At 43.6% G+C, this 23,957-nt stretch overlaps 3 protein-coding genes across 10 annotated transcripts in view; 2 read left to right on the forward strand and 1 right to left on the reverse strand.

The window, feature by feature from the left end:
• C7H12orf60 (chromosome 7 C12orf60 homolog) overlaps nucleotides 1-23,957 on the forward strand; it is a 135,351-nt gene that overhangs the window by 71,818 nt on the left and 39,576 nt on the right. For 3 of the 7 annotated variants that reach the window (XR_014784337.1, XR_014784332.1, XR_014784338.1), the window contains 2 exons: nucleotides 8,721-8,785; nucleotides 14,447-14,517. The gene's annotated coding sequence lies outside the window, so the exon portion shown is untranslated. Of the gene's footprint in view, nucleotides 1-8,720; nucleotides 8,786-8,819; nucleotides 9,373-14,446; nucleotides 14,518-23,957 lie in introns of those variants that run through there. The other 4 variants (XR_014784339.1, XR_014784336.1, XR_014784334.1 and 1 more) reach the window with 3 other exon arrangements.
• Nucleotides 1-23,957, forward strand: part of PDE6H (phosphodiesterase 6H) — a 192,599-nt gene that overhangs the window by 70,052 nt on the left and 98,590 nt on the right. The window contains exon 3 of the mRNA XM_084810108.1: nucleotides 14,447-14,517. The gene's annotated coding sequence lies outside the window, so the exon portion shown is untranslated. The remainder of the gene's footprint in view (nucleotides 1-14,446; nucleotides 14,518-23,957) is intronic.
• The window catches only part of ERP27 (endoplasmic reticulum protein 27), a 40,571-nt gene continuing 38,520 nt past the window's right edge, over nucleotides 21,907-23,957 (reverse strand). The window contains exon 7 of one of the 2 annotated variants that reach the window (XM_084810081.1): nucleotides 21,907-22,786. In XM_084810081.1, the coding sequence (XP_084666207.1) occupies nucleotides 22,739-22,786 (48 nt within the window). In that variant the 3' untranslated portion in view covers nucleotides 21,907-22,738. The remainder of the gene's footprint in view (nucleotides 22,787-23,957) is intronic. The other variant, XM_084810083.1, reaches the window with a different exon arrangement.

Genomic DNA, 23,957 nt, shown 5'->3' on the forward strand with positions numbered 1-23,957 from the left:
GGCATGATCCTTTTCAAATGTGGCAACCACTAGGTCCACCATGAGGTGAACATGTGAAATTTTTGCCCTGCACTCCAACGGTGGCTCACCTTGGACTATCACTCCCATTATCCCCAGACAGCATGACTAGGTCCCGCTGTCTGGGGGTGATAGGACTGGTAGTCCTACACATATGGAGGGCACCAGGCTAGGGAAGACTTCACTAGAAAAATATCTGAAGGTGGAACAAAATATGGCAATGAGTTGCGTCACATCATGAAGCCACCAGACCCAGCCCTAATGGACATCTCACCATTCTAAAAGCATTATGTGCATTGGCTCCAAGCCAGCAAAGGGACACAGTGGGTGTGGCGACTCTGGCCCAAATGCGTCCGATGCTCCACTGATGATGCTTTGGGCACCTATGAATATAGGGCGGTGGTGGTTTTTGTTGATAGGAGATCAGAATGAAACTGTGGGAGGTATGAGAAAATGCTCCTCGGGGGAACTTTCTCATCAAACACAGGGCAGGGTCCAACACTCCTGTGTAGGGAAGGGGGCTCACAGGTCATGGGGAAATACTTACCAACATTTTTAAAAACATCCTGTTTTTGCAAGGCAATGGTGAAAGATGTGTTTGGCTGTGTAGCACCAGTGCTGGCTGCGCATTGTGCAAAAGCTGGAGAGAAAGGAGCGGGAAATAACTCCTTTATTATATTTATTAGGCGGGAAGTGGCCCTTCTGGCCCTGCTGTTTGACAGCAAGCCAAAAAGACCGTGAGTCAAAATGTACACATGGAAATGAGGCAGGTTGGGTTTTGTGAGCCATTTCTCTCATGACTGGCATTGACATTCCATATCCTCTGCAGGGTGTAGCCAGGCAGAGCATACAGGCAGAGCATACAAGATGTGTGCTCTGCCTAGTTACGCCCTGCAGAGGATGGGTAAATTCCAGATAAATGCGAGCTCACTCAAAGAAGCATACAGCTGGATAGGCATGCAAATGGGATCCAGTTGTTTCTCAACCGACATCCTCCATGTTCATGCTCTCAAATGCTCAGGGAACGATAAGTCCTGCAAAATTTTCCATCTGTCATTTATTTAGATGGGGGAGCCATCTTGTTGTCATTTGTTTTAAAGGAAGTTCCTTTGAACTACTGGATAGAGCGGGGACATAAACCAAATTAATAAGATTTACTAGTTCAATCCAGTCCTATGGGAGCGTACAGCAGCGTAAGGCAGCAGCAGATGGAATCTGGAAGTTTGCATCAGGGTTTGCTTTGGCTGGGTCAGGCTCAGCCCTGGGGCAAATGAGAGGCAAATCTGTTTAGCAAAGTCAGTAGGGTCAAACTCATAGCATTGCCAGTCCAGAAAAAGGGTAGTCCAAAAGTAGGATATTATCAAGAGTCCAGGGATCAGCAGAACAGCAGATCAGTTCAAGAAGAAGCACAGTTTCCAGGTATTGGGAGATGAAATAAAGGTGTTGTTTCAGCAAACAGAAGGTCTCAACTGAGAGCTTCTAAGCTGGAGCTTCCAGGGGCCCACCAGAACTGCAGCACATCAGAAGCTTCTTGCAGAAGTCCTCCTTGTGAGGAGGGCACTACTCACAAGGAGTCCTTTACTCATGAGGAGTCTTCCTTTGTAAAAGGCCACTCCTCACGGGGGTTCTTCTGGCCTGCCTCTTGAGATGCCACCGCTGCTGGGGACTAGGGGCTCACTCTGTCTCAGAGGCAGAGTTCCCTTCCTCTTGTGGTGAAGGACCCACAGCCATCTCCCCTGAGGGCCCAGGATCGCCCTGGTCTTCTGGCATGGGCTCCTCCTTGATGTTGTTTGTAGTGGAGGCTGGTGGCTCCAATGTCAATGGGGTGGTGAATCTGCTCCAGGTTTCAGCCAGAACCAGTCAGAACTCTAAAGGAGCCATCCAAGGTGGGAGCTCTAGTTCCTCCTCTGAAGAGGGTTCCTCCAAAGACTGCATGACAGACTTAGCATTTTAGTCTGATTGCATTTTTTTGTGTACACAAAACATGTTTTACATATGTATGTGAAAACTGAACATATGAATGTGGCAAATGAGTGTATTTTGCCAAGGAGCCTACATTAGTCATTGTTTTCTGGTACTCATGTACACAGCGACAAGGATGTTAGCTGAGCGGTTCTTAAGGTTTGTTTATATGGTCAAAAGCCAGAGGCTACCATCTCAAGGAACCACAGATTTTTTTTAAAAAGAAAAAAAACCCCAAAGGTAGCCATGTTGGTCCATGAGGAAAAAAAATCCAAAATCCACAGTTGGGCAATGCCTGTATTAGGGCCAACCAAAATTTCACAAAATTGTGCAGGTTCTCTGGGGAATTCAAAAGCTCGCACAATTTTGTGGAATTTTGGTTGGCCCTAATAAAGCTTTTGTCCAACAGATGTTATAGGTACACACTCTTCCTAAATATATCTTGGATCATTTACAGTCACTGTTTTTCTCTGGGATGGTAATTTCCACCCATCAGCAATAACAACTCTCCTATGGGTTCCATGATCACTTCTCTAGGGGAAAGATATGCCAGTTAAGAGTCCCTGATCTTGTCAAGAGTTGTTGACTCATGCAGCACATCAACCTCTTATTCATCCATAGAATGTATAAACAAAGAGTTCAGTATCTGTTATCCTCAGATACCTGGCTGTGTAAACAGAGCCCTGAAACATATAGGTTTGTTTGTTTGTTTGTTTGTTTGTTTGTTTGTTTTAACCCTGTTTATATTCTGTTTCTCCAGTGCTGGAATTAGAGCAAACAAGGAAAAGGGGCCCTTAAGAAATCCTCACTGACTCCATCCCCACAACTTTAGCCAAACCATGCCCCCCAGGGCCTTCTAAGGGGGCAACACAAAAGGTGAGGAGGGCAGTGGCCCTCTACACTTTCAGCACTGGGCTTGTCTCAAGGCTTCTCACTTCAAAGAACCCGAAAATAGCAGTAAGCATATTCCATAAAATACGAGACTGAGGCTGCAATCCTGTACACACTTTGTTGTTGTTGTTCAGTCGTTAAGTCGTGTCCGACTCTTCGTGACCCCATGGACCATAGCACACCAGGCCTTCCTGTCCGCCAGTAAATCCCACCAAATGAAGGGAGACTTACTTCTGAGTAGACATACATAGAATTGCACTGTGAGTGGGCAACTAGATATGGTTTTGCAGCAGCATCCAAGGGCCATTTCTCACTTTGTGCAAAGGCAAAACCTGAGTATACGCTAAATGGTGTATGCACTAAATGGGGGCTTATGGTCCATCCTGCCTCCCTGATATGCACACTTTTCAGATACGCATGCTTGCAAAATGTTCACACTTTACACGTTTATGTGCATATTTGAAATATCTTAGGTGCAAACCCCAAAAATGTCATGTGCGAAGTAGCCCCCATTTAAGGGTCTCTTTGGCCAAGTTAGCAATGATTACGATAGCCCCTCTGCTGTGAGTGCAGCTAAACAATTTAATGGCTTCAAAACTTTTCAGCTATGAAGAAAATGCTTTGACTGTAACCCAGACATACAGATCATCACAATCACTGCGCCACAAGGTTTGAAACCCTGACATGTGGGTTGAAGACTGTCTGGAATGTTTGTCAATCCAGCTGCAACATGTGTTCAAGGGAGCCATGCTGCAACCTGTTCTCAAAGGGAGGCAAGGCAACGAATTTGCATGGCTGCTGTCCTGGGTATCATACCTCTCTCTACAGCTCAAGGGGCAGCAATCCAATGAGCAGCAATCCATCTTTCCATCCCAAGTCCCACTGAAATTAACTCCTGCAGGGCAGTGACTCTAGTTTAGTTCCCATTCATTGCAATGAGAACTGTAAAGAACAATATCCTGGTGGCTGGTGCCATTAATTCAGAGAAGAGCTCAACATATATGGCTACTATCGTTCTGTATTTTTAGTGGTTCAGACTACATGTCTCACAGAGGTAAAGCAGAGAGAGCAAAAGGGAGTTGAGGGAATGGCTGCTGCAGTATGGCAGAGTATCTTAATCAATTAGGGCACAGTCCTATGCATGTTTAGACAGAAAACATGGGGCTGGGGAATACCAGAAGTTGTAGAACTTTTTTCTTTCTAAACATGCATAGGATGGTACCATGAATGAATGAAAGAATGAAAGTATATACCTTGTGCTATCAAGTATTGCTTTTAGGGCAGCCAATAACAAACAATGAAATAGCACAAAATAAAAATCAGTAAAGATCAGCATTAAAGCAGCAAATTTAAAACAACAGGACATCAGAGAACCACAAAATAAAAACCAACCCGGCTGACATTTAAAGAGGCCTGGCAGAATAAAAAAGTCTTCACCTGATACTGAAAAGACAGAGTAAGCTTCAGGTGAGCTGCGCTGGGGAGATTATTCCAAAGACCGGGTGCCACATGCCCAAAGGCCCTCACCCTGATCACCACCCGCCTAACTTCAGAGTTAGGGACACCCAGAGAAGGACCTGTGATGACAAACATAGTGCATGGTGGATAGATATATGTGGAAGGCGGATACTCCTATTTTGGGGTGGGAGGGGTGAGGAAGAGAATACAATGAGAGAAAATGGAGCAATTGGACTGTAGGTGACAGCCTTAATTGAACTTGATTTTGTTAGGTTTTAATATCATATTTGAGATATTGTTATGTTGCCCAACCTGCTCAGAAATTATGCCCTTTCCCTGTGGCCATCTTTCTTTCCATCTGCCATAAAAGGTATGTTTGGTACCCGTGTGCCATCCTCATGGTAGTACATTGTGGTTTGTGTTGCTGTTGCTGTTGATTATGATGATGGTGGTGGTTTGCCCAGTTGTTTATTTCACAGGTGCTTTCTCTGTGAGTTTTGCAGATCCCTGCAATTCTACATGAGAATGTTTTTAGGGAAAAGGAAAGATTCGTGTAAAAAAAGAGGGGCAAACATTTCACTAAGTGTAGGGGAAGAAAACCCTGACACTAACTCACAAGAAGGGGGAGGGTTTGACGTGCTTGGGGTTGTGTTCCATCTAAACTTTAGAGTCAGAAGCAGGGTGGACAACATCAGAGGGTCCTGGGGCCAATTTCCCATCTCTGGAACCCACTGTGAGCTGTGTACACATAACCCGCTGCCAAATTGCCACCGGTGGTGGCAAAAAAGTTGCATTTTCACTTTAAAACAAGATGTGTGGGGAATGCATGCCTTAGTTTAATGCATAACGTGCTCCCAGAGGCCCCGGAAAGCATGAATTTGCATTAAAACAAGGCATGCACTCCCTGCACATCTTGTTTTAAAGTGAAAATGCAGCTTTTTTGCCACTGCCGCAAAGTTAAAACTCAGCTGCAATTTGATGGGGACTTGGAGGGGCAGTGGGGGCCACAAAAAAGATCAGCAGTCTAAAGGATCAAGTCCACCATTTAGGGCTATTAACAGATCCAGGTCTTTGCATGGATGCACAGGTGTCATCCAAGCACAAAGTAATTTTAACTAGCTTCAGCTGGTTTGCCAGCTGCAACCTCTTTTTGGAAGAGCAGATTAAGGGAAGAAATTATATCAGTCTTCAAATATCTGAAGACCTGTCATGCAGAAGATGGAGCAGCCTTGTTCACTGTTGCTCCTGAGGGTAGGGCTAGAACCAATGGGTGGAAACTGCTGTGAAGCTGATTTTGGCTAAAGGTTAGGAGAAACGTCCTAAAGGCAAAAGCTGTTTGGCAATGGAACAGACTAGGCTGCCTTGGAGGATGGTGGGCTCCCCTTTACTGCGGTAAACCAGAGGCTGGATGGCCGTCTGTCAGGGAGGCTGTCATTCCATTCTGCATTGCAGATCCTGCATTGAGCTGGGGGATGGACTAGATGACCTCTAGGACCCCTTCCAATTCTATGATTCAATGAAAACATGTGTTCTGACCACAGTTATCCATGCTCTGCTAATATGTTGGTTAAATAACTGTAATACACTGCACATGGGGCTGCCACTGAAGGTTTTTTGGAAGCTTCAGGTGGTTTAGAATGCAACTACTGGTTTCTTAAATGGAACATCTAGAATAGATCATATTCTGCCTAAGTACTAAATCATCTTCACTCACTATCAGTTTGCCTCTGGGCACAATTCAAAGTGCTGGTTTTAAGTTTTTAAAGGCACATTCCTATGCATGTTTAGACATAAAAAGCCCTACAACTTCCAGCATAGCTGGCTGGGGAATGCTGGGAGTTGTAGGACTTTTTTTCTGTCTAAACATGCATAGAATTGCACCCTAAGTGGTCTAGGACCTGGTTATCTGGAGTACTGCTTACTCTGCTACTACAAACCAGCCCATTTGTTGAGGTAATTGATGTAAGTACAATTGAAATAAGGTGGATAGCTACCAGAGATATGGCCTTCTTGGTAGTAGCACCTCAAATGTGGAACTCCCTTTTCCTTTCTGTTGTAATAACCTTTAGGCACCCAATAAAGACAGTTCAGTTAAAAACCATTAAATTCCCAGGAAAACAGATCTTAACACTGAAGATTTTAAATGCTGTTCACCTGTTGGCTGAAAAATTGTTGTTGCCTTGTCATGTTGTTGTTGTTGTTCTTTTTTAATGTTGTGAACCAGCTAGGGATTTTTTTTTAAATGAAAAGTGGACTAGAGATATGTTGAATTAAATAAATAATTGGGGGACAGCCTTTTTGTTACAGGATTGCCTGCTGCAGTGTAAACACATTTCAAAGTGCCAAAGCAGACATAACACACAGGAGATCTGTGATAAGAATTTTGATCAATGTTTGTGGTTTTTTTGTTTGTGGTTTACTTTAAAGTGACTCCAGGGGTGCAAGCTCCAGTTCTGATTAAACAGCCGTGCTGGGGGACAGAGTGCATAACTGCTTCCCCCTGCATCATTTCCTCAGTCTAACCCATCCTAAAAGCTGCTAGTCACCCTCCTGGGGTGGGGGTGGAGGTGCGGAACAGGCATGACACAGAGAAGGCATTTATTGTGCACTAGGCATTCCCTTGGCACGGTTGTTTACACATTCTTTAGATGACTTTGTGACCCTCCAGTTTTGCTTCTGTTTTTAAACAGCACGTTCAGTGAGGGGGATTTTAGAGCAGGGAAAATGCAGTATTATTTGTGAAAGTGAAAGAAACTGCCTTTTCCACTTGTGTAATTACATTATTCCGCTATAGCACAGCGCCACCTATAAGTTATGTTGCAGGAAAGGAAATCCTTAGTATAGCGCTTGGATCTCAATTCCATGCCAAAACCAAAAGTAGATACAGCAGATTAACAGCCTCATGTAGAAAAGCTCAGAGACAAGTATCTCTGTTTTTCCCCAGTGGGGCAAATATTAGCTTCCTAGGCGGAGGGGGTGGGGCAATTTAGATTGGGTAAAACAGTGCAGGGGAAAAGGGTTAAGCATCCTCTTCCAACATTGCTGCTCCAATCAAAACTAGAATACACTGCAGCTGCTTTACAATTAAAAAAAAAAAAGTTGGGATTCCAGTCATGGATCTCTTGTGTCAAGCCTTTTTTAGCCTGTGCCAAATCTGTTTGAATCAGCCCTCTTGAAAATACATGCAAAAAGTAATCCAAGCACTGCACTTGTTTTGCACAGCAGTAGATGACTCTACAGACAAGCCCTGTGAGTTTATGTTTGATGGATCAGGACCTATGTTAGAAATGTTTATGAAGCTCAGGCTGCTATGGGATTTGTTAAGAATGGATAGCAGGCTCAGAGTGTTTACCTTGAAATAAAGTTTAACTCCCCCCGCATATGCCTCTTCAGCCACAATAACATTAAATGGTCTGGACCCTGGACCTTGTTTTTCAGTTTCAGACAAATTATCTGAGACAGCGTTAATTTATTAAACAAAAATAAAACACGGGCTGAGACTTGGCTCATGTGCACCACTAGAAATAGAAGCTGTCTCTTTCTCAGTTTGGTGGTTTGGAAGTTCTGATTTGTTAAAGCAGGGGCGGAATGAGACTAAACATGGTTTATATGAAAGCACACACCACCCACATATTTCAGGGTAGCATAAGGTTTCAAAACATCAGGTCTCCAGGATATATGACTAAAATCAACTGACTCAATGTTCTGCACTAGAGGCTTGAGGGTGCTTTCCTCCCATGTTAGGCTCAGGAAACATCCTCAGGAAATTATTTTAATGGAATCTGTTGCAGTGTGTGCATTAAATGGAAGCACAGTATTAGTCGAGTATTGACATGCTATATGCACGCACCACCACCTCGCCCAATAAGAAATTATTGTTGGAAAAGAGAAGACCCCAAGTATTTTTCATAGCCTCCAAGTGCCTCCAAGAATTGCAGTTTTCCCAGTTGTAAAATGGGGACACTTTGCTATTACAAAAAGTGTCATAAATGATTCTGTTTAACAAGAAAAGCCATTTTAAAGGTTGCCTTCTAGATGCAAGACTGTTGCTGATAATCCTACCCAAGTAGTACATCAAAGTAGTGGATCCTCTTCAGTTATTTGAGTGAGGTGGAACCTCTAAAGTAGAGAAGATGGGAACTAATCTGAATGTTGATCAGATATTGCTCTTGTTAATAGAAGTAGTAAAACACTCTAAAATATCTTCTGGGATCTGTTCAAGCAGTGTATGCAGTAACAGAAGTACCTCTGTAGCTACTTCTAGGCACACATGAACTGCTTGTCGATATCCCTGAGTGCACTAGAGGTATTCTATGAAACCAGAGAAAAAGATTACAGGTGGCTACCTACTTTGAAAAGTCTATCTACTACTCTGTTGTTCTTCCTTACAGGTGAGACCAACTTGTAATCCACCAAACTAAGCACAACCCATCAGCCATGTATTCTGGACTGCCAGGTATCTGACATTCTCTTCCATCTTGTTTTTGTAGGGATGTTGGAGAAATTCAGTTGTGGGGTGGAGCTCGATGAATTTTCATCACCTTGGCCCCCTGGACTTCGTTCTGTCTTCTGTCAGCTGGCCCAACTTGGCGTGCAATGAGTGGAATTGCTGGGGAATTTCCATAAATAATTTGTGTGCGTGTGAAAAAATCTTTGCACAAATTATGGCTGTATTACAGCCAAAATTTGCGCAAATTACACAAGTTTGCAGAATTTGCAGCCATAATTTGTGCAAATCTCTATTTGTGCAAATTACAGCATAGACAAAAACATGTTAAAAGTTCCTGGAACTCAGGGAAACTGTGTGGTTTGGCTCATAAAAGCAACCCGAGTTGAGCGCAATGTGGAAGTCTGGCAAGCCCCCAAAGGGTCGGATTTCCCAGCAATGGACATCCCTATGTTTTTGCCATCCCAGGCTGGTGGCAAAAATCTGATTTATCAAGATCTGGCAGGGCAGCTTGCTGGGTCACAAGATGTGCTAGCATGGACTGATTTGATCAGGATCACATCCTTAAAAAGATAAAAGCACATGGCAAACTCTGTTTTTCTCAGATCTCTTTTGTCTACCTTCCAAGTCTCACAACATTAGGCATTTGAGTGGATGAGCAAAGGATTACTTGAGGGCACCATAACAATGTGGGCAGCAGATGTACAACCATTGACAAAAATCTGAGTGTGGCAAACATTATACATGGTGAAGCTGAAGACAGAGGGCAAATGGGAGGAAGAAGCAGGAGAAAGAAACCTGCCACTGAACCAAGGGCAGGCCAGTGAGTGACCAGAGCCAAGTGTGGAGGATACAGGAAACAGAGATCCCAGTCTGGTCACTTCCTACTTCAAGGTCAAAGCCAGATGAAATTTGACAGCAGGACACCCATTAGTTTAAACCTGTCTGCCTGGAGCACATACAATGTGGTGTGCGTGTGTGTGTGTGTGTGTGCAATTTTTACAACAAAGGGTCCCAATTCATGGCTCACCATTCCATAGTTCACCCTCCCCAAGTGATTTTCTCCTCAGCCAAGCTTTAATACTGGAAGTGAGCTCAGGTGGGAAGAAAGTGCTGGGAGGTGGAGAACATATGGAGAGGTAAACAACAGGTGTGTGGAAAGTTCAGCTCCCCTCCTTTATGTGCCCCTTAAAAATTAGACTCCAGCCCAGCTTTATATGTGATTGGTGCTGACCCAGGTTTAAATAAGGAGGCCTGCCACTCTCATGTCCAGCTTGGCCCTCAGACCCTGATGCCCAGGGGTAGGGAACCTCTTTCATTCCAAGGGCCAAATTCATTTTTGGAGATATTCTGAGGGGCCACATTCCAGTGGTGGGTGGAACCAAAGACAAAAGGGATGGAGCCAAAATATGTTTGTTTGTTTGTTTGTTTATTACATTTATATCCCACCTTTTTGCATCTTTAAGGAACCCTAGGCGGCGTACATAATCCTCATCTCCATTTTATCCTCACAACAACAACCCTGTGAGGTAGGTTGGGCTGAGAGTCTATGACTGGCCCAAAGTCACCCAGTGAGCTTCCTTGGCTGAGTGGGGACTAGAACCTGGATCTCCTGACTCCCAGTCCAATACTCTAGCCATTATAACACGCTGGCTCTCACAGAAAAATACCAGCATACTGCAGCTTAAATCCATCTGGGGAACTCCAGAGGGCCAGATTGGGAACCCTGGAGGGCTGGATTTGGCCTTAAGTTCCCCACCCCTGCTGCACGCCTTGTCAGACGTTCTGAGTGTGTGTAATGACTGTGCCCACGTGTGGAGGGGGCAGTGCAGCACTATGAGGGCAGGCTCTGCCTCTAACCTACACGTGTTCATTGTAACATCTGAAGAGATCCTTTTCCAGGGTTCCAGGTTATGCAGAGAGAGAACGTTGTACACTCAGACCTTACGATATATGTGCATAGGCTGAGGGTGGTTCCTGCCCCTAGGATGCCCCCCTCCTCTCCCCACATGTATTCATTATATATGCTTAGAATAACTGAAAAGGGCTCTCATGGAAGCCTTTCCTGTGTGTTGTGCTTAAGGGGTCACTGCACAGTTAATTGGCAGTGCCCAAACGTAACGTCTCTCTCTTCCACAAAGAGGGCACAAACAGTAAAAAGAAGAACCCTGACAAAACAGGGCGCGTTAAATCTTCTGAAAAAAACAGTAGGCTGTGCGGGGGGTGAATGTGGTAATTCACATTAGTCATGTAGGAAACAACAAGAAGATAGGCAAATTGCAGTAAACAGAACACAGGTGTTTCTCACTGGAGGGATCAAATGATGTGAATGTGTAGTTTATTCTCTTGCTTTTTAAAAAAAACAATTACAAAAGCAGCCACCCAGCCCATGGTCTCCAACAGAAGGCTGGTCTCAACCCATTCTCCGCTAATTTTTCATCTCCAAATCCCCTCTGCACAGTTGCTTTCAACACTATGGGTGAAAAGAAACATGTACTCATGTCTTCCCCACCTGCCCCACCCCCCGTACAGGGCCAAAACCAACTTGGGGGGCCATTTGAACAAAGGAAAGGGGGGCGTGGTGCTCATCCCCTCACAATGGACACCCTCCCATGGGGTGATTGCACCTTGAGTGCTTTAGGTAGAAAAAGAAAGGGTGGGGGAAGTCTACAAGTCATTAATGTCAAGTGTAGTTTGACTTGAGGATTCAGGTGAACCACAGAAGAATCAGCTGATAGACAGTTTGCCTTTTGCTGCTAATAGTCAGCTGAGATATCCTTTCTTTTGGCTTTGGTCTAAAGGCATTTGCAGCAGCAACCTTGCAGAAGCTCAGTAGGTCCGAGCCTGGATGGGGGACTGCCTGGGAACCAGGTGTATGCTGCCTCATTTTCCCTCATAGAAGAAAGGCGAGATAAGTAGATAGATGCAACAAATACTAATACTTTTCGGTGGCTTTTTAATCCCGTCATCAATGTGGAATATTTCCCCATTGATCAGAGGTGGGCTGAGATTCAAAGCCACAAGACATTCAGGTTTCCTAGAGCTCAAGAAAGGAGTTGAAATTGGGAAGACCTGATGATGAAGACCTATTATTGGAAACCTCTGAGTTCCAAGAAAACATCACAGCATCCCGAAGAGTATTCCCATTGGCATGACATGCAGTAAAAGAGGAGATGTGTGGGATGATGAGACTGTGGTATTTAACCAAAGATCCTCCATTTCTAAGCCAATACAGGAGGACTCCCTCTATCATCATTCCACCCACCCAACCCTAGAAATAATTGCTATGTGGATAAACTTTTTATTTTTACATGTTGGTGTCAAATGAGGTTCTGCTGATTGACAGTGCAGTGTCGCTAAGGAGAAGCTTCCTTTGGTCTCTGAGACTTTGATTAAGTCACTGAGGGCACAATCCTATGCATGTTTAGACAGAAAAAAGTCCTAGGACTCCCAGCATTCCCCAGCCAGCATGAGTTGGATCACCACATTTGATTTAATTTGACATGGTGTCTCTCTTGCATATGGTTCATCTGTGGCTAATAATCCCATGTCTGTACACCCTTGGGTCATTAGGGCAGCAGGGTTTCCCAACTACTGTATTACTGTGGTTTCTAAAATATATATCACAAACCACTCCTTTGAACCAGGAGAAATGGACAATGAACGATCATTCCACTGTCAAACTATTTCTGTGCTTTTTGCTCCCCATCACATGGTAATCAGCAGAACATGGAGTAGTTTAAGGCAACAGCCATAATGTAGAAAACCACCAGGCTGAAGGGTTTTCAAACACCCAGGACATGATCAGAGACATTTCACCTAAACATTATCTCTTTGTCCTTGTCATAGCTATGAAGCCTATTTCCATACGTCAGTGCATCTTTGGACCAGCATTTCTCTTGGCAAGACCTCTTGCCTCTTCCACTTTAATCCCTTGAGAGCTTATTAGTGGTATTGGAAGAAATGGTTATGGAGGAAAGTGACTCAACCCTGTGGTCTGTGGGGGCAGACTTGGAGGTTTGGTTCTAATTCCAAATCTTTGTCTTGACATATTAACTCTAGGCTATCATCAGATCATAGCAGAATGGCCTCAGTAACCATTAGGGTGGCCACCTATGAATCACCAAAAAAGAAGACAAAAGAGGACATCAATTTTCATAAAATCAGCCTATTCTAATGTATATGTATAGATGCACATTTAGAAATAATTACTACAATTTAAATAGAAATACAATACATCTCACCACAGTTGGAAAGGCGGAGACCAGGTGACTTGTGTGTCTGCTCACTCTTGCTCTCCAGGTGCTAACAGTCAATGGGCAATTTCAAGGCCATTGCCATGTTGGATTCACCAGAACAGACAGTTTTCTAGCATTTTCAGAGATGTTACAATAAAATAAGTGAGCTGAAGCAACAAGTAACAGGTTCTTCATCTAGTGCTTCAGAAAATGCAAAGCAAATCACATGCATTTTCTGAGTAATCCCTTCAACAACACTCTAAGGTAAGTCAATGTTATTAGAGGCATGCAAGATATTATTATTATTATTATTATTATTATTATTATTATTATTATTGATTCCATTCAGCTTCATTATTGAAAGTGTTGCTCATTTTGTGTTTCATTAGTTAAAATCTCTTTTGCTTCATGTTGGCTGCTAGTCAATGATGGCTACCTATTACCTCCAGTATCGGACTGCCTCTATGTAACTGTTGCTGGGGAACATGAGCAGGAGGGTGCTATTGCACTAATGTCCTGCTTGTGGGTTTCCCACAGGCAGCAGGGTGGCCACTGTGTGAAGATAATGCTGGACTAGAGGGACCCTTGGTCTGATTCAGCACGGGTCTTCTTATGTTTTTATGTTTCATTCACTGGCATTTCATTTGTCTCAGTACTCACATTTGTCTTTGGGTGTGTCTTTTCTAATTTTTTGCTATATCGTCATTGCTTGTGGTAACAACAGTACTGGAACACACGTCAGTGGCCCTTCCTGGTGGCCACCATTTTGTTTATTTCCAGAATGACCTGGACAGTACATCATTCTAAGTCATTCTGGGAAAAGCAAAATGGCAGAGTCAAGTGGTAGCTTCCATTCTTTTCCCAGTATGCTGTGGAATGTCATGGGAACATAGGAAGCTGCCTTATACTGAAGTCAGACACTAGCCGAGCCCAATATTGTTGACACTGACTAGCAGTGGCTCTCCAGGATTACAGGCAGGATTCTTTCCTAGCTCTGCTTGGAGTTACCTGGGATTGAACCTGAGACCTTCTGCATGCAAAGCGTGTGCTCTACGACCGAATGCCACATGTCAAAGGTATTCTGGGAAAAACAAAATGGCAGCTGCCGGAAGCAGCTGCCCAAGACAGTTCCTGCACCTGCCACCAGAGAAAGTAAGCCTTCCCTCCCACCCACCCCCCGCAACACAAATAGAATGAATGGGCACAAATCCGACTCCCATTCACACTCGTTCAGTCCCCTCTGCATTTGTTTCTGAATTAATGGAAACTGAACCAAATAGGACCCAACAAATACGCACTCCTAATTGCATCCCCTTATTATATAATGTGATATCCTTTAGACAGAAGCACTTCCTGGAAAGAAACAGCTGCACAGCTGCTGCACTATATTATACTGTCTTGCAACACTCCCAGTCTTTTTTTTTTCTTGCAGTCACGCCTGACAATGGCCTAGTTCACACTAGCCAGTGGTTCATATTGGTTCCTACCAGACAGCAACTTGAGGTAGGTGGAGTGCCCTGATGTGCTAGTTTGAACTGGCCTGATGCCTATGTCCTTTTCTCCATTTAATACCTGCAGTAAGACTATCAGAGTCTCTAGACGTGTTGATCCTGTATCTCAAACATGCTGTTTTGAACTTGCTGTTCAAAACAGCAAGTTCCCAACTACTCCAAGCCTTCCCAACTACTCCACCAACTGGAGGGTCTTTTGAGGACATCATACTGCAGCTTTCTATATTTTAGCATGATATGGCTAAGGCTGGCAGCTCTAGGAGGATCATGAAGGGCTTCTAAGCCACATGGTGGCTTGGTGTTTTGAATGTGGTTTTCTAGACAAGAAAGAATGGGAATTAAACTTACCAGTGTACATAACAAGCCTCTTTAAGAAGTTGTCTCTATAATTATCTATGTACACTACTGGGACGGTCGCTGGGGAGGCACCTTCTGCTCATGAGCACGTTAGCATAACCACAAGGTCCCCTTACATCCTGTTTTGTTTTTCCGCTGGCTTCTGTGACCGAAATTTGTTCACATTCTTACATGTCAAGAGGCCAACCAGTGCAGCTGTTCTACTCCTTCCTTTGTAGTGACCCAGCTCCTTCTATAGTACCCTTGATCAGGCCAGTTCCCCATGTACTGTTATTTGAGTAGAGGAACTGCAGGTGTGTGATGCTGAAGGCAGGGGTGGGCGACTTGTATGACCTCCTCCAGATGTTTTGGCCTACAACTCCCATTACCCTAGCCAATGACGACGGTTGATGGGTGTTGTAGGCCAAAACATCTGGAGGGCCAAAAGTTGTCTACTCCCTGGTGTAGGCAAGCCCCTCTCATGAAGCATATACTTTCTGAAATTTAATTTGCCTATTATCACATTTCACTCCATGCTAAGACTGGATGCCTTACCACCTTAGTGCCTGGAGACTTCGATCCAGTTTACATGTGATGGAAATTTCTATTACTCTACGCTGTACCTGCATTTCAAATGCAAGAACATTTGTGATTAAAACAATTTTACCTTTTCTTCACCAAAGAAGGGTGTGGTCTATTGTGCTAAGATAGCCTGTGTGCACGTGGGACTGGTAAACACTCATTCTGTTTTACCTTTTTTGTTTTTCTCTGCTAATTGCCTTTCTAACAGAAGGCATCATTAGTAAATAATCCCATCAAAGACCACTGTTGCACCTACACTAGCACAGCAAAAATTGATCTGCATTGTCTCTCTCATACTAGCAATATCCTGGCCCATTCCACAAGATTGTGTGAGGTGCAAGTTCCACAAGGATAGTTTCAAGTGGACTAGCAGCACTCAACACAGTTAGTGGCAAAAGTCCTGTATGGATTATGGGTGTCAGTGCTGACTCAGGTCTCTGACACTCTCAAAAGCCTCCATCTGGAAATGCTTTTAGACTCAGTTTACATGAGGGATGCTAATTGTTCTTGCACACAGTGATAATAGGCAAATTAAATAATAGGCAAATTAAATTTCAGAAACTATATGCTTCATGAGAGGGGCTTGCCTACAGTTTACATGAGGGATGCTAATTGTTCTTGCCCTTTCATGGATCACTGCCTTGTTGTGGCGAAGGGTCTTGCATAACTCAGTGAAGCCATAAGCTATGCCATGCAGGGCCACCCAAGATGGACAGGTCATGGCAGAGAGTTCTGACAAAATGTGGTCCACTGGAGAAGGAAATGGCAACCCACTCCAGTATTCTTGCCAAGAAAACCCCATGGAACGTAGCACAAGGCTAAAAGAGATGACGCCGGAAGATGAGCCCCTCAGGTCGGAAGGTGTCCAATATACTACTGGGGAAGAGCAGAGGGTATTTCCAAGTAGCCCCAGAAAGAGTGAAGCGGCTGGGCCAAAGCCGAAAGGACACTCAGCTGTGGATGTGTCTGGCGGTGAAAAGAAAATCCGATGCTGTAAAGAACAATATTGTTTAGGAACCTGGAATGTCAGATCAATGAATCTGGTAAGCTGGAGGTCGTCAAACATGAGATGGGAAGACTGAACATCGACATCTTGGGAATCAGCGAACTAAAATGGACAGGCATGGGCGAATTTAATTCAGGTGACCATCATATCTACTACTGTGGGCAAGAATCCCTTAGAAGAAATGGAGTAGCACTCATAGTCAACAAAAGGGTGGGAAAAGCAGTACTGGGGTACAATCTCAAAAACGATAGAATGATCTCAGTACGAATCCAAGGCAAACCATTCAACATCACAGGAATTCAAGTCTATGCCCCAACCACTGATGCCCTAGAAGCTGAGGTTGATCGGTTCTATGAAGACCTACAACACCTTCTAGAACTAACACCAAAAAAAGATGTCCTCTTCATCATAGGGGATTGGAATGCTAAAGTAGGAAGTCAAGAAATCACCGGGATAACAGGCAGGCATGGCCTTGGTGTACAAAATGAAGCAGGACAAAAGCTAATAGAGTTTTGCCAAGAGAACACGCTGATCATAGCAAACACTCTTTTCCAACAGCACAAGAGACGACTCTACACATGGACATCACCAGATGGTCAATATCGAAATCAGATTGATTATGTCCTTTGCAGCCAAAGATAGAGAAGCTCTGTACAGTCAGTAAAAACAAGACCTGGAGCTGACTGTGGCTCAGATCATGAGCTTCTTCTTGCAAAATTTCGGCTTAAATTGAAGAACGTAGGGAAAACCAATAAACCATTCAGGTATGACCCAAATCATATCCCTTATGAATATACAGTGGAGGTGAGGAATAGATTTAAGGGATTAGACCTGATAGACAGAGTGCCTGAGGAACTATGGATGGAGGTCCGTAACATTGTTCAGGAGGCAGCAACTCAATCCATCCCAAAGAAAAAGAAATGCAAGAAAGCCAAGTGGCTGTCTGATGATGAGGCTTTACAAGTAGCTGAGGAAAGAAGGGAAGTGAAAAGCAAGGGAGAAATATCCAACTGAATGCAGAGTTCCAGACAATAGCAAGGAGAGACCAGAAGGCCTTCTTAAATGAACAATGCAAAGAAATCAAGGAAAACAACAGAATGGGAAAGACTAGAGATCTCTTCAAGAAAATCGGAGATCTCAAGGGAACGTTTTGTGCAAAGACAGGCATGATAAAGGACAAAGAAGGCAGGGACCTAACAGAAGCAGATGAGATTAAGAAGAGGTGGAAAGAATACACAGAAGAACTATACAGGAAAGATCTGAATGCCCCTGATAGCCATGATAATGCGGTCACTGAACTTGAGCCGGACATCCTCGAGAGTGAAGTCAAGCGGGCCTTAGGAAGCATTAGTAACAACAAAGCTAGCGGAGATGACAGTATTCCAGCTGAGCTATTTAAAATCCTAAAAGATGATGCTGTTAAAGTGCTGCACTCAATATGCCAACAAATTTGGAACACTCAACAGTGGCCACAAGACTGGAAAAGGTCAGTTTACATTCCAATTCCAAAGAAGGGCAACGCCAAAGAGTGTTCAAACTACCGCACAATTGCTCTCATTTCACATGCCAGCAAGGTGATGCTCAAAATCCTACAAGCTAGGCTTCAGCAGTATGTGAACCGAGAACTACCGGAAGTACAAGCTGGGTTTCGAAGAGGCAGAGGAACTAGAGATCAAATCACCAATGTTCGCTGGATCATGGAGAAAGCAAGAGAATTCCAGAAAAACGTCTATTTCTGCTTCATTGACTATGCTAAAGCCTTTGATTGTGTGGATCACAACAAACTGTGGCAAATTCTTAAAGTGATGGGAGTACCAGACCACCTTACCTGTCTCCTGAGAAACCTGTACGAGGGTCAAGAAGCAACAGTAAGAACCAGACATGGAACAACTGATTGGTTCAAAATTGGGAAAGGAGTACGACAAGGCTGCATATTGTCACCCTGCTTATTTAACTTATATGCAGAGTACCTCATGAGAAACACCGGGTTGGATGAATCACAGGTCGGAATTAAGATTGCCGGGAGAATTATCAACAACCTCCGATATGCAGACGATACCACCCTAATGGCAGAAAGCGAAGAGGATCTAAAGAGCCTCTTGTTAAGGGTGAAAGAGGAGAGTGCAAAAGCTGGTTTGAAACTCAACATTAAAAAAACGAAGATCATGGCATCTCTGGCCCCATCACTTCCTGGCATATAGAAGGGGAAGAAATGGAAGCTGTGGCAGATTTTATTTTCTTGGGCTCCAAGATCACCGCAGACGGTGACTAGCCATGAAATTAAAAGACGCTTGCTCCTTGGGAGGAAAGCTATGGCAAACCTAGACAGCATAGTAAGAAGCAGAGACATCACCTTGCCGACAAAGGTCCGTCTAATCAAAGCTATGGTTTTCCCAGTAGTAATGTATGGCTGTGAGAGCTGGACTATAAGGAAGGCTGAGCACCGAAGAATCGATGCTTTCGAACTGTGGTGCTGGAGAAGACTCTTACGAGTCCCCTGGACTGCAAGGAGGTCAAATCAGTCCATCCTAAAGGAAATCAACCCTGAGTGCTCATTGGAAGGACAGATCCTGAAGCTGAAGCTCAAATATTTTGGCCACCTAATGCAAAGAGAAAACTCTCTGGAAAAGACCCTGATGCTGGGAAAGCCTGAAGGCAAAAGGAGAAGGGGACGGCAGAGGATGAGATGGCTAGATAGCATCACCGATGCAATGAATATGAACTTGAGCACGCTCTGGGAGAGAGCGGAGGACAGGAAGGCCTGGCGTGCTATGGTCCATGGGGTCACGAAGAGTCGGACATGACTGAACGACTGAACAACAAATTGTTCTTGAATTTGTGTATTGAAAATCAATTTCCTCATTTGCTTGTCCTTTGCAGATCATCACATTTTGTTATCTGGCAGTCACAATGTAGAGAGATGTTTTAGGAGCTTCTGAATTAAAATTCAACTGATTTATTTAGCTGTGATCCATCAAAACTATCTGCATGCAAGGGGGAAAATCTTACACATAACTTGGCATTTCTTTGACGTTTCCAGTACTGCTGCTTATATGGCTGAAGAAGCAGGCGCATTTTAATTTAAAATGTAAACTAAAAGGGTGGATTGCCTCTTCATCATGTGATGGAAATTTCAAAGAAACCTCTAGCTCTTTAGAATACTTATGTTATTTTTATTGTGGTCTTGCAGACCACCTGAAAAGTAACAAATGGCAGACAGTGTCTTGTGGTACTTGGCCATATGAAAATATATGGCTCGTGGGCTTAAGTTATTTAGGCATCCAGTGGAATAGACTGACAGAATATGACAGTACATGAAAAATACAGAATAAGCCAAGAGGACTGATTATTAACCAATGACAAGGAAGAAAACTTGTCTTGACAAATCAGCTCTTTTGTGGGATGATGAAAATTCTTCAGATCTTCCAACTTTGGGAAATATGCAAAATGTCTGAATCATCATAAGCAGGTTAACTGACATGCTGGTTAGTTAGAGTTCTATAGGTATGGAGGTCAGACTCAAATGATGGTTTCAGATAATTAAGATTTAATTAATAGAGAGGTTTTGTTTAGTATGGAGACAAACATCAGCAGAGAATTGCTGTGCAGTGATTATCTAGCCCTTCCAGACAACAGTAAAGAAGATGTGGGTAGCTGCCTTTTGTTTGTATGTGTGCCTGTGTATGTTGCTGGGTGTTTTTCAGGCTGGGGACTGGGGTGACTGTGTTTTGCTTTGCCGGTTCCAAGCACAATAGAACCTAGTCCTCAGCTGTGCCAAGATCCCATAGTAGGTTGTTCAGCTTTGCACCTCTGGTGTTGATTTAGTGCAATTAAGAGTGGGAAATGAAGTTCTAAGATGAAAAAAAGGAAATTAACAAGAGACAAAATGAAGCATCAAGAACCTTGCAAGAGGCCATTTTTAAGGACACAGATCCCTTTACTTTAGCGCCATTGGCAGCAGTGTCTATCTCATTCCCTTGGCTATCACGATGTTCCCCTGCCAGCAGACGTTGCTCTTGGTAACTGAACTTCAGAGATGGTGGCTGAACAGGACATGGAGAACAAGACTTGCCTTTCACCTTGGGCCAATCTCAGATGGGGGTGTTCTATGGTTTCTCCGCTCTGCAGCACTTAGCAATCGCCCTCAAAGTCAAATCCCTTCCTGTGACAATGCGGCAACTGTTTGATAGCAGTAACAATCTCGCAGGCTGGAAAGCGTGAGCCAAGAGTGAGGGAAGTTTCTTGGCACAACTTGGGGGAATGAATCAGTGAGGAGGATCATACGCTTCCACCATAGCTCCTTTCCTCTCCACTCTCCAGCATTCTGACACCAACAAGCACTTCAGTTAAAGCCACCTGCATATGTTGCTGGGTGCTTTTCAGGGCGGGGTGTGTGTGTGTGTTTGTTTTGCTTTGCTTTGCCAGTTCCAAACCACATACCACACGCTACGATTCTGTCATGCACAGGGAAGCCCCTTGCAGTCTGCCTTGCCACTGGAGTCCCTAACAGGTTCATGCACTCTGCTTTTAAAGAAACAAAAACAAAAAGCCTCAAGCCTTTCTACAGAAGAAGCTCTTCCTGCTGATTTCCACAATACGAATACGTTCAGGTGTAGACCTCAAAGGGCATAGACTGCCGTAACATTTTCCCCATGTGAATATTACAAGGCCTTTGAGCAGTTGTTGCCTAGCATCCTAATCACAGGTCTTCCTCTTGCGAATGGCTTTCCAACTTGGTCATAACTTTTTCCAAGTGTGTGCCTTCACGGGACTCAGATTTCCTTTGTTCTAAGAGCAACATACCAAAACAGACAGCCCCTGATACCATGATAAAGGACATGAGAGATTGGAAGCTTGCTACATATTCTCCTCCTTTTACTGCTAGTAAACAGTATCATTTTGCTGACGGATTCGGTGTCCTGTAAAGAAAATGTTATCACCTCATTGGCCTTGCCTATCTGATATTCTCCTTTTTTGCTTCTCTCTTTCACACCCTTGCTGCTCTTGTTCTTCTCCTTGGCATGTCATGTAAGCCTGAAGGCAAGATCTCATTTTGAATTCCTCTCTTTTGTACGATGACTAGCATCATAACAAATAATGAGGTTCAAGACACAGCTCATTGTTCAAAGCCACTCTCCACAGGCACTTCTGTGAAAACATTTCACTTCCCTAAAAAGATTATGTCTGAACCTGCACCCCTTGTTGCATATGCGTTCAAATTGGATTGTCTGTCATGGTCCCAAAACTAAACTTTGGTGAAGGCAGACCATTGCTTTTAAGAAAGTGGTCCGAGGTAGGCTCCGCTTCCCATAGTGTACAACATACATTTCTTTAGCCTGATTGTTGCCTCGGGTCACACAAGTTTATAACATGAAATGTAAGAACCTGAAAAATCTGTTGTTTACTGGAGGCAAAAGTGAGATAAATGTATACAATATGAGCAGAATTCCTTTTTCAAACTGCCTTTAAATCGGAAAAAGCTATCATCTGTCTCCAACATTTTCACTTAAACATCCATCCATCTATACTTCCTTCTCTTGTGATAGTGGGTTGTTCATTTTAAAACACAAACCCTGAATATATGTAGTTTCATCTACACAGCCATCAGTTTTGATGGGTTATTCGAAAAGGTTGAGGGGGGAGCAGGACCTTGAAAAATCTCTTATGTTGGGAAATACCTAAGGTTGGTCAAGGATAGAAAGAACTACTCCAGACACCACCTTCCAATTAAATTAATGAAGGAAATTGGCAAGGTAATATGCATAAAATCAACTTACTTGTATGTAAAGGAGAAAGCTCTGATATGAAAAGCAAGCATGGGACAATGTCATGACTCATTTCTCCAATCTAATTGTTGGAAAGAAGGCACTTAGTACCTCTTTAATGAGAGACATGTTAAATGTAACATTAATCTAGTCACCAGGTTACCCAGTATACTAAAGGCATGTGGCTTACACATGCCCAGTTGCATGACAGAGAATACTTTCAACTTCCAATTGCCTGGCAATCCATCTGATAAGGCCACCACTGTATCCCAGTAGCCACTGCCCCAACATTTGCAATAGAAGTACAGAGTCCTAATTACTGAACAATACTGAAAAGATGGAACTGGTAAAATGGGAAAGGCAGCATAAGTATTTATGGAAGGATTGAACTCAGTTGACATTGTCTGGCACATTTCTGTTGTGTCAGGGATCTCCAGACGATTGAGTTGCTGTTGATTATTTTTCCACAAAGAGCAAAGAGAATTACAGTGGACTTGTGTTGTTGTTATAGGCTTGGAATGGAGTCACAGTTCCTCTTTGAAGGCCTTATCCTCTGGCTTATGGTTTTCTTTCTGAAGCAGAACAGAACAAAGGGAACCACATCAACATCACAAGTTTTAGTGGAAAGATGAAGGGGTGGGGGAAGATGTGAGATCCAGATAGAGCAGCTGGTGGCAACTAATCTTTTCCTCCCAGCATCTCTTAACCCATTTTACTTATCCCAATATCACTCACACATGCCATCTAAAAGCAGGAAATCCTACTTTTCACAAACCACCTTTGTCATCGTGGACACACTGACCTAGTTCACACATGGTAACAATCAACAGATAACAAACTGCATTGGTGAGAAGATAAGTGGGAGTGACCATGCATGTTCCATCCCTGGGTTGTTTATCGTGACATCTGAGCCCAGAACTCTGAGTTGAACCCATGGGTTCAAACTCTATGTTGTTTGTCCCTCAGCCACCCAGGGTTCTGGGTTCAGATGTCATATTAAACAAAGGAGCATCCCTGGGTTGTTTAGCACAGCAGGAGCAGGTAGGCATACAAGAACCAACATCCATGCTCACTCCCACTCATCTTCTGAACTGCTGTTATGATGTGCAAACCAGGCCATTGAGATAGTCAGCTGAAAGGCAAGCCTATATGAACATCAAGACTGAATTCTCCTTCTCTTGCCAGGAAAGGCTGTGGATCAGTGGCAGAGTGTATCCTCTGCATGTAGGAAGTTTGAGATTCACTCCCTGGCATCTTTAAATCAGACTGGGAAGGACTCCTGTCTAAAACCATGGAGATCTGATACAATGTAGTGCAAACAATACTGAACTAGATGGACCAATTGTGTGACTCAGTATCAGGCAGCTTTCTATGATCCTATGAGATGGCAATTAATACATTTAATACATAACTGTGTGTCCTGAAGCTCAATTCTAATATTTAAAAAATCTGGATAATATTCATTTCAAGTTTAATTCTCCTCATAAGATGAGCTCATGAGATGTCCTTTATGCCCTCACATAACATGCCCCTTATGAGATCAATCCCCTCTTCAAGGCACAAATGCTTGCTGCTCACAATCCTGAAAACCAAGGTTAAGCTTTAATTATCCATTCCGATGAATGACTGCTGGCTGACAACTGGAAAGGACAGACCCTGAAATAAAACTACGGGGTTGTCGTTCTTTTTGGCCAACAAGTCTTATTGGGTGGCCTAAGAATGTGCATGTCGGCAGTCATACAG

The sequence above is a fragment of the Heloderma suspectum genome, chromosome 7 (genome assembly GCF_057233095.1).
Source record: "Heloderma suspectum isolate Gila_16-S chromosome 7, 16-S_ref, whole genome shotgun sequence".
Lineage (NCBI taxonomy): Eukaryota > Metazoa > Chordata > Lepidosauria > Squamata > Helodermatidae > Heloderma > Heloderma suspectum.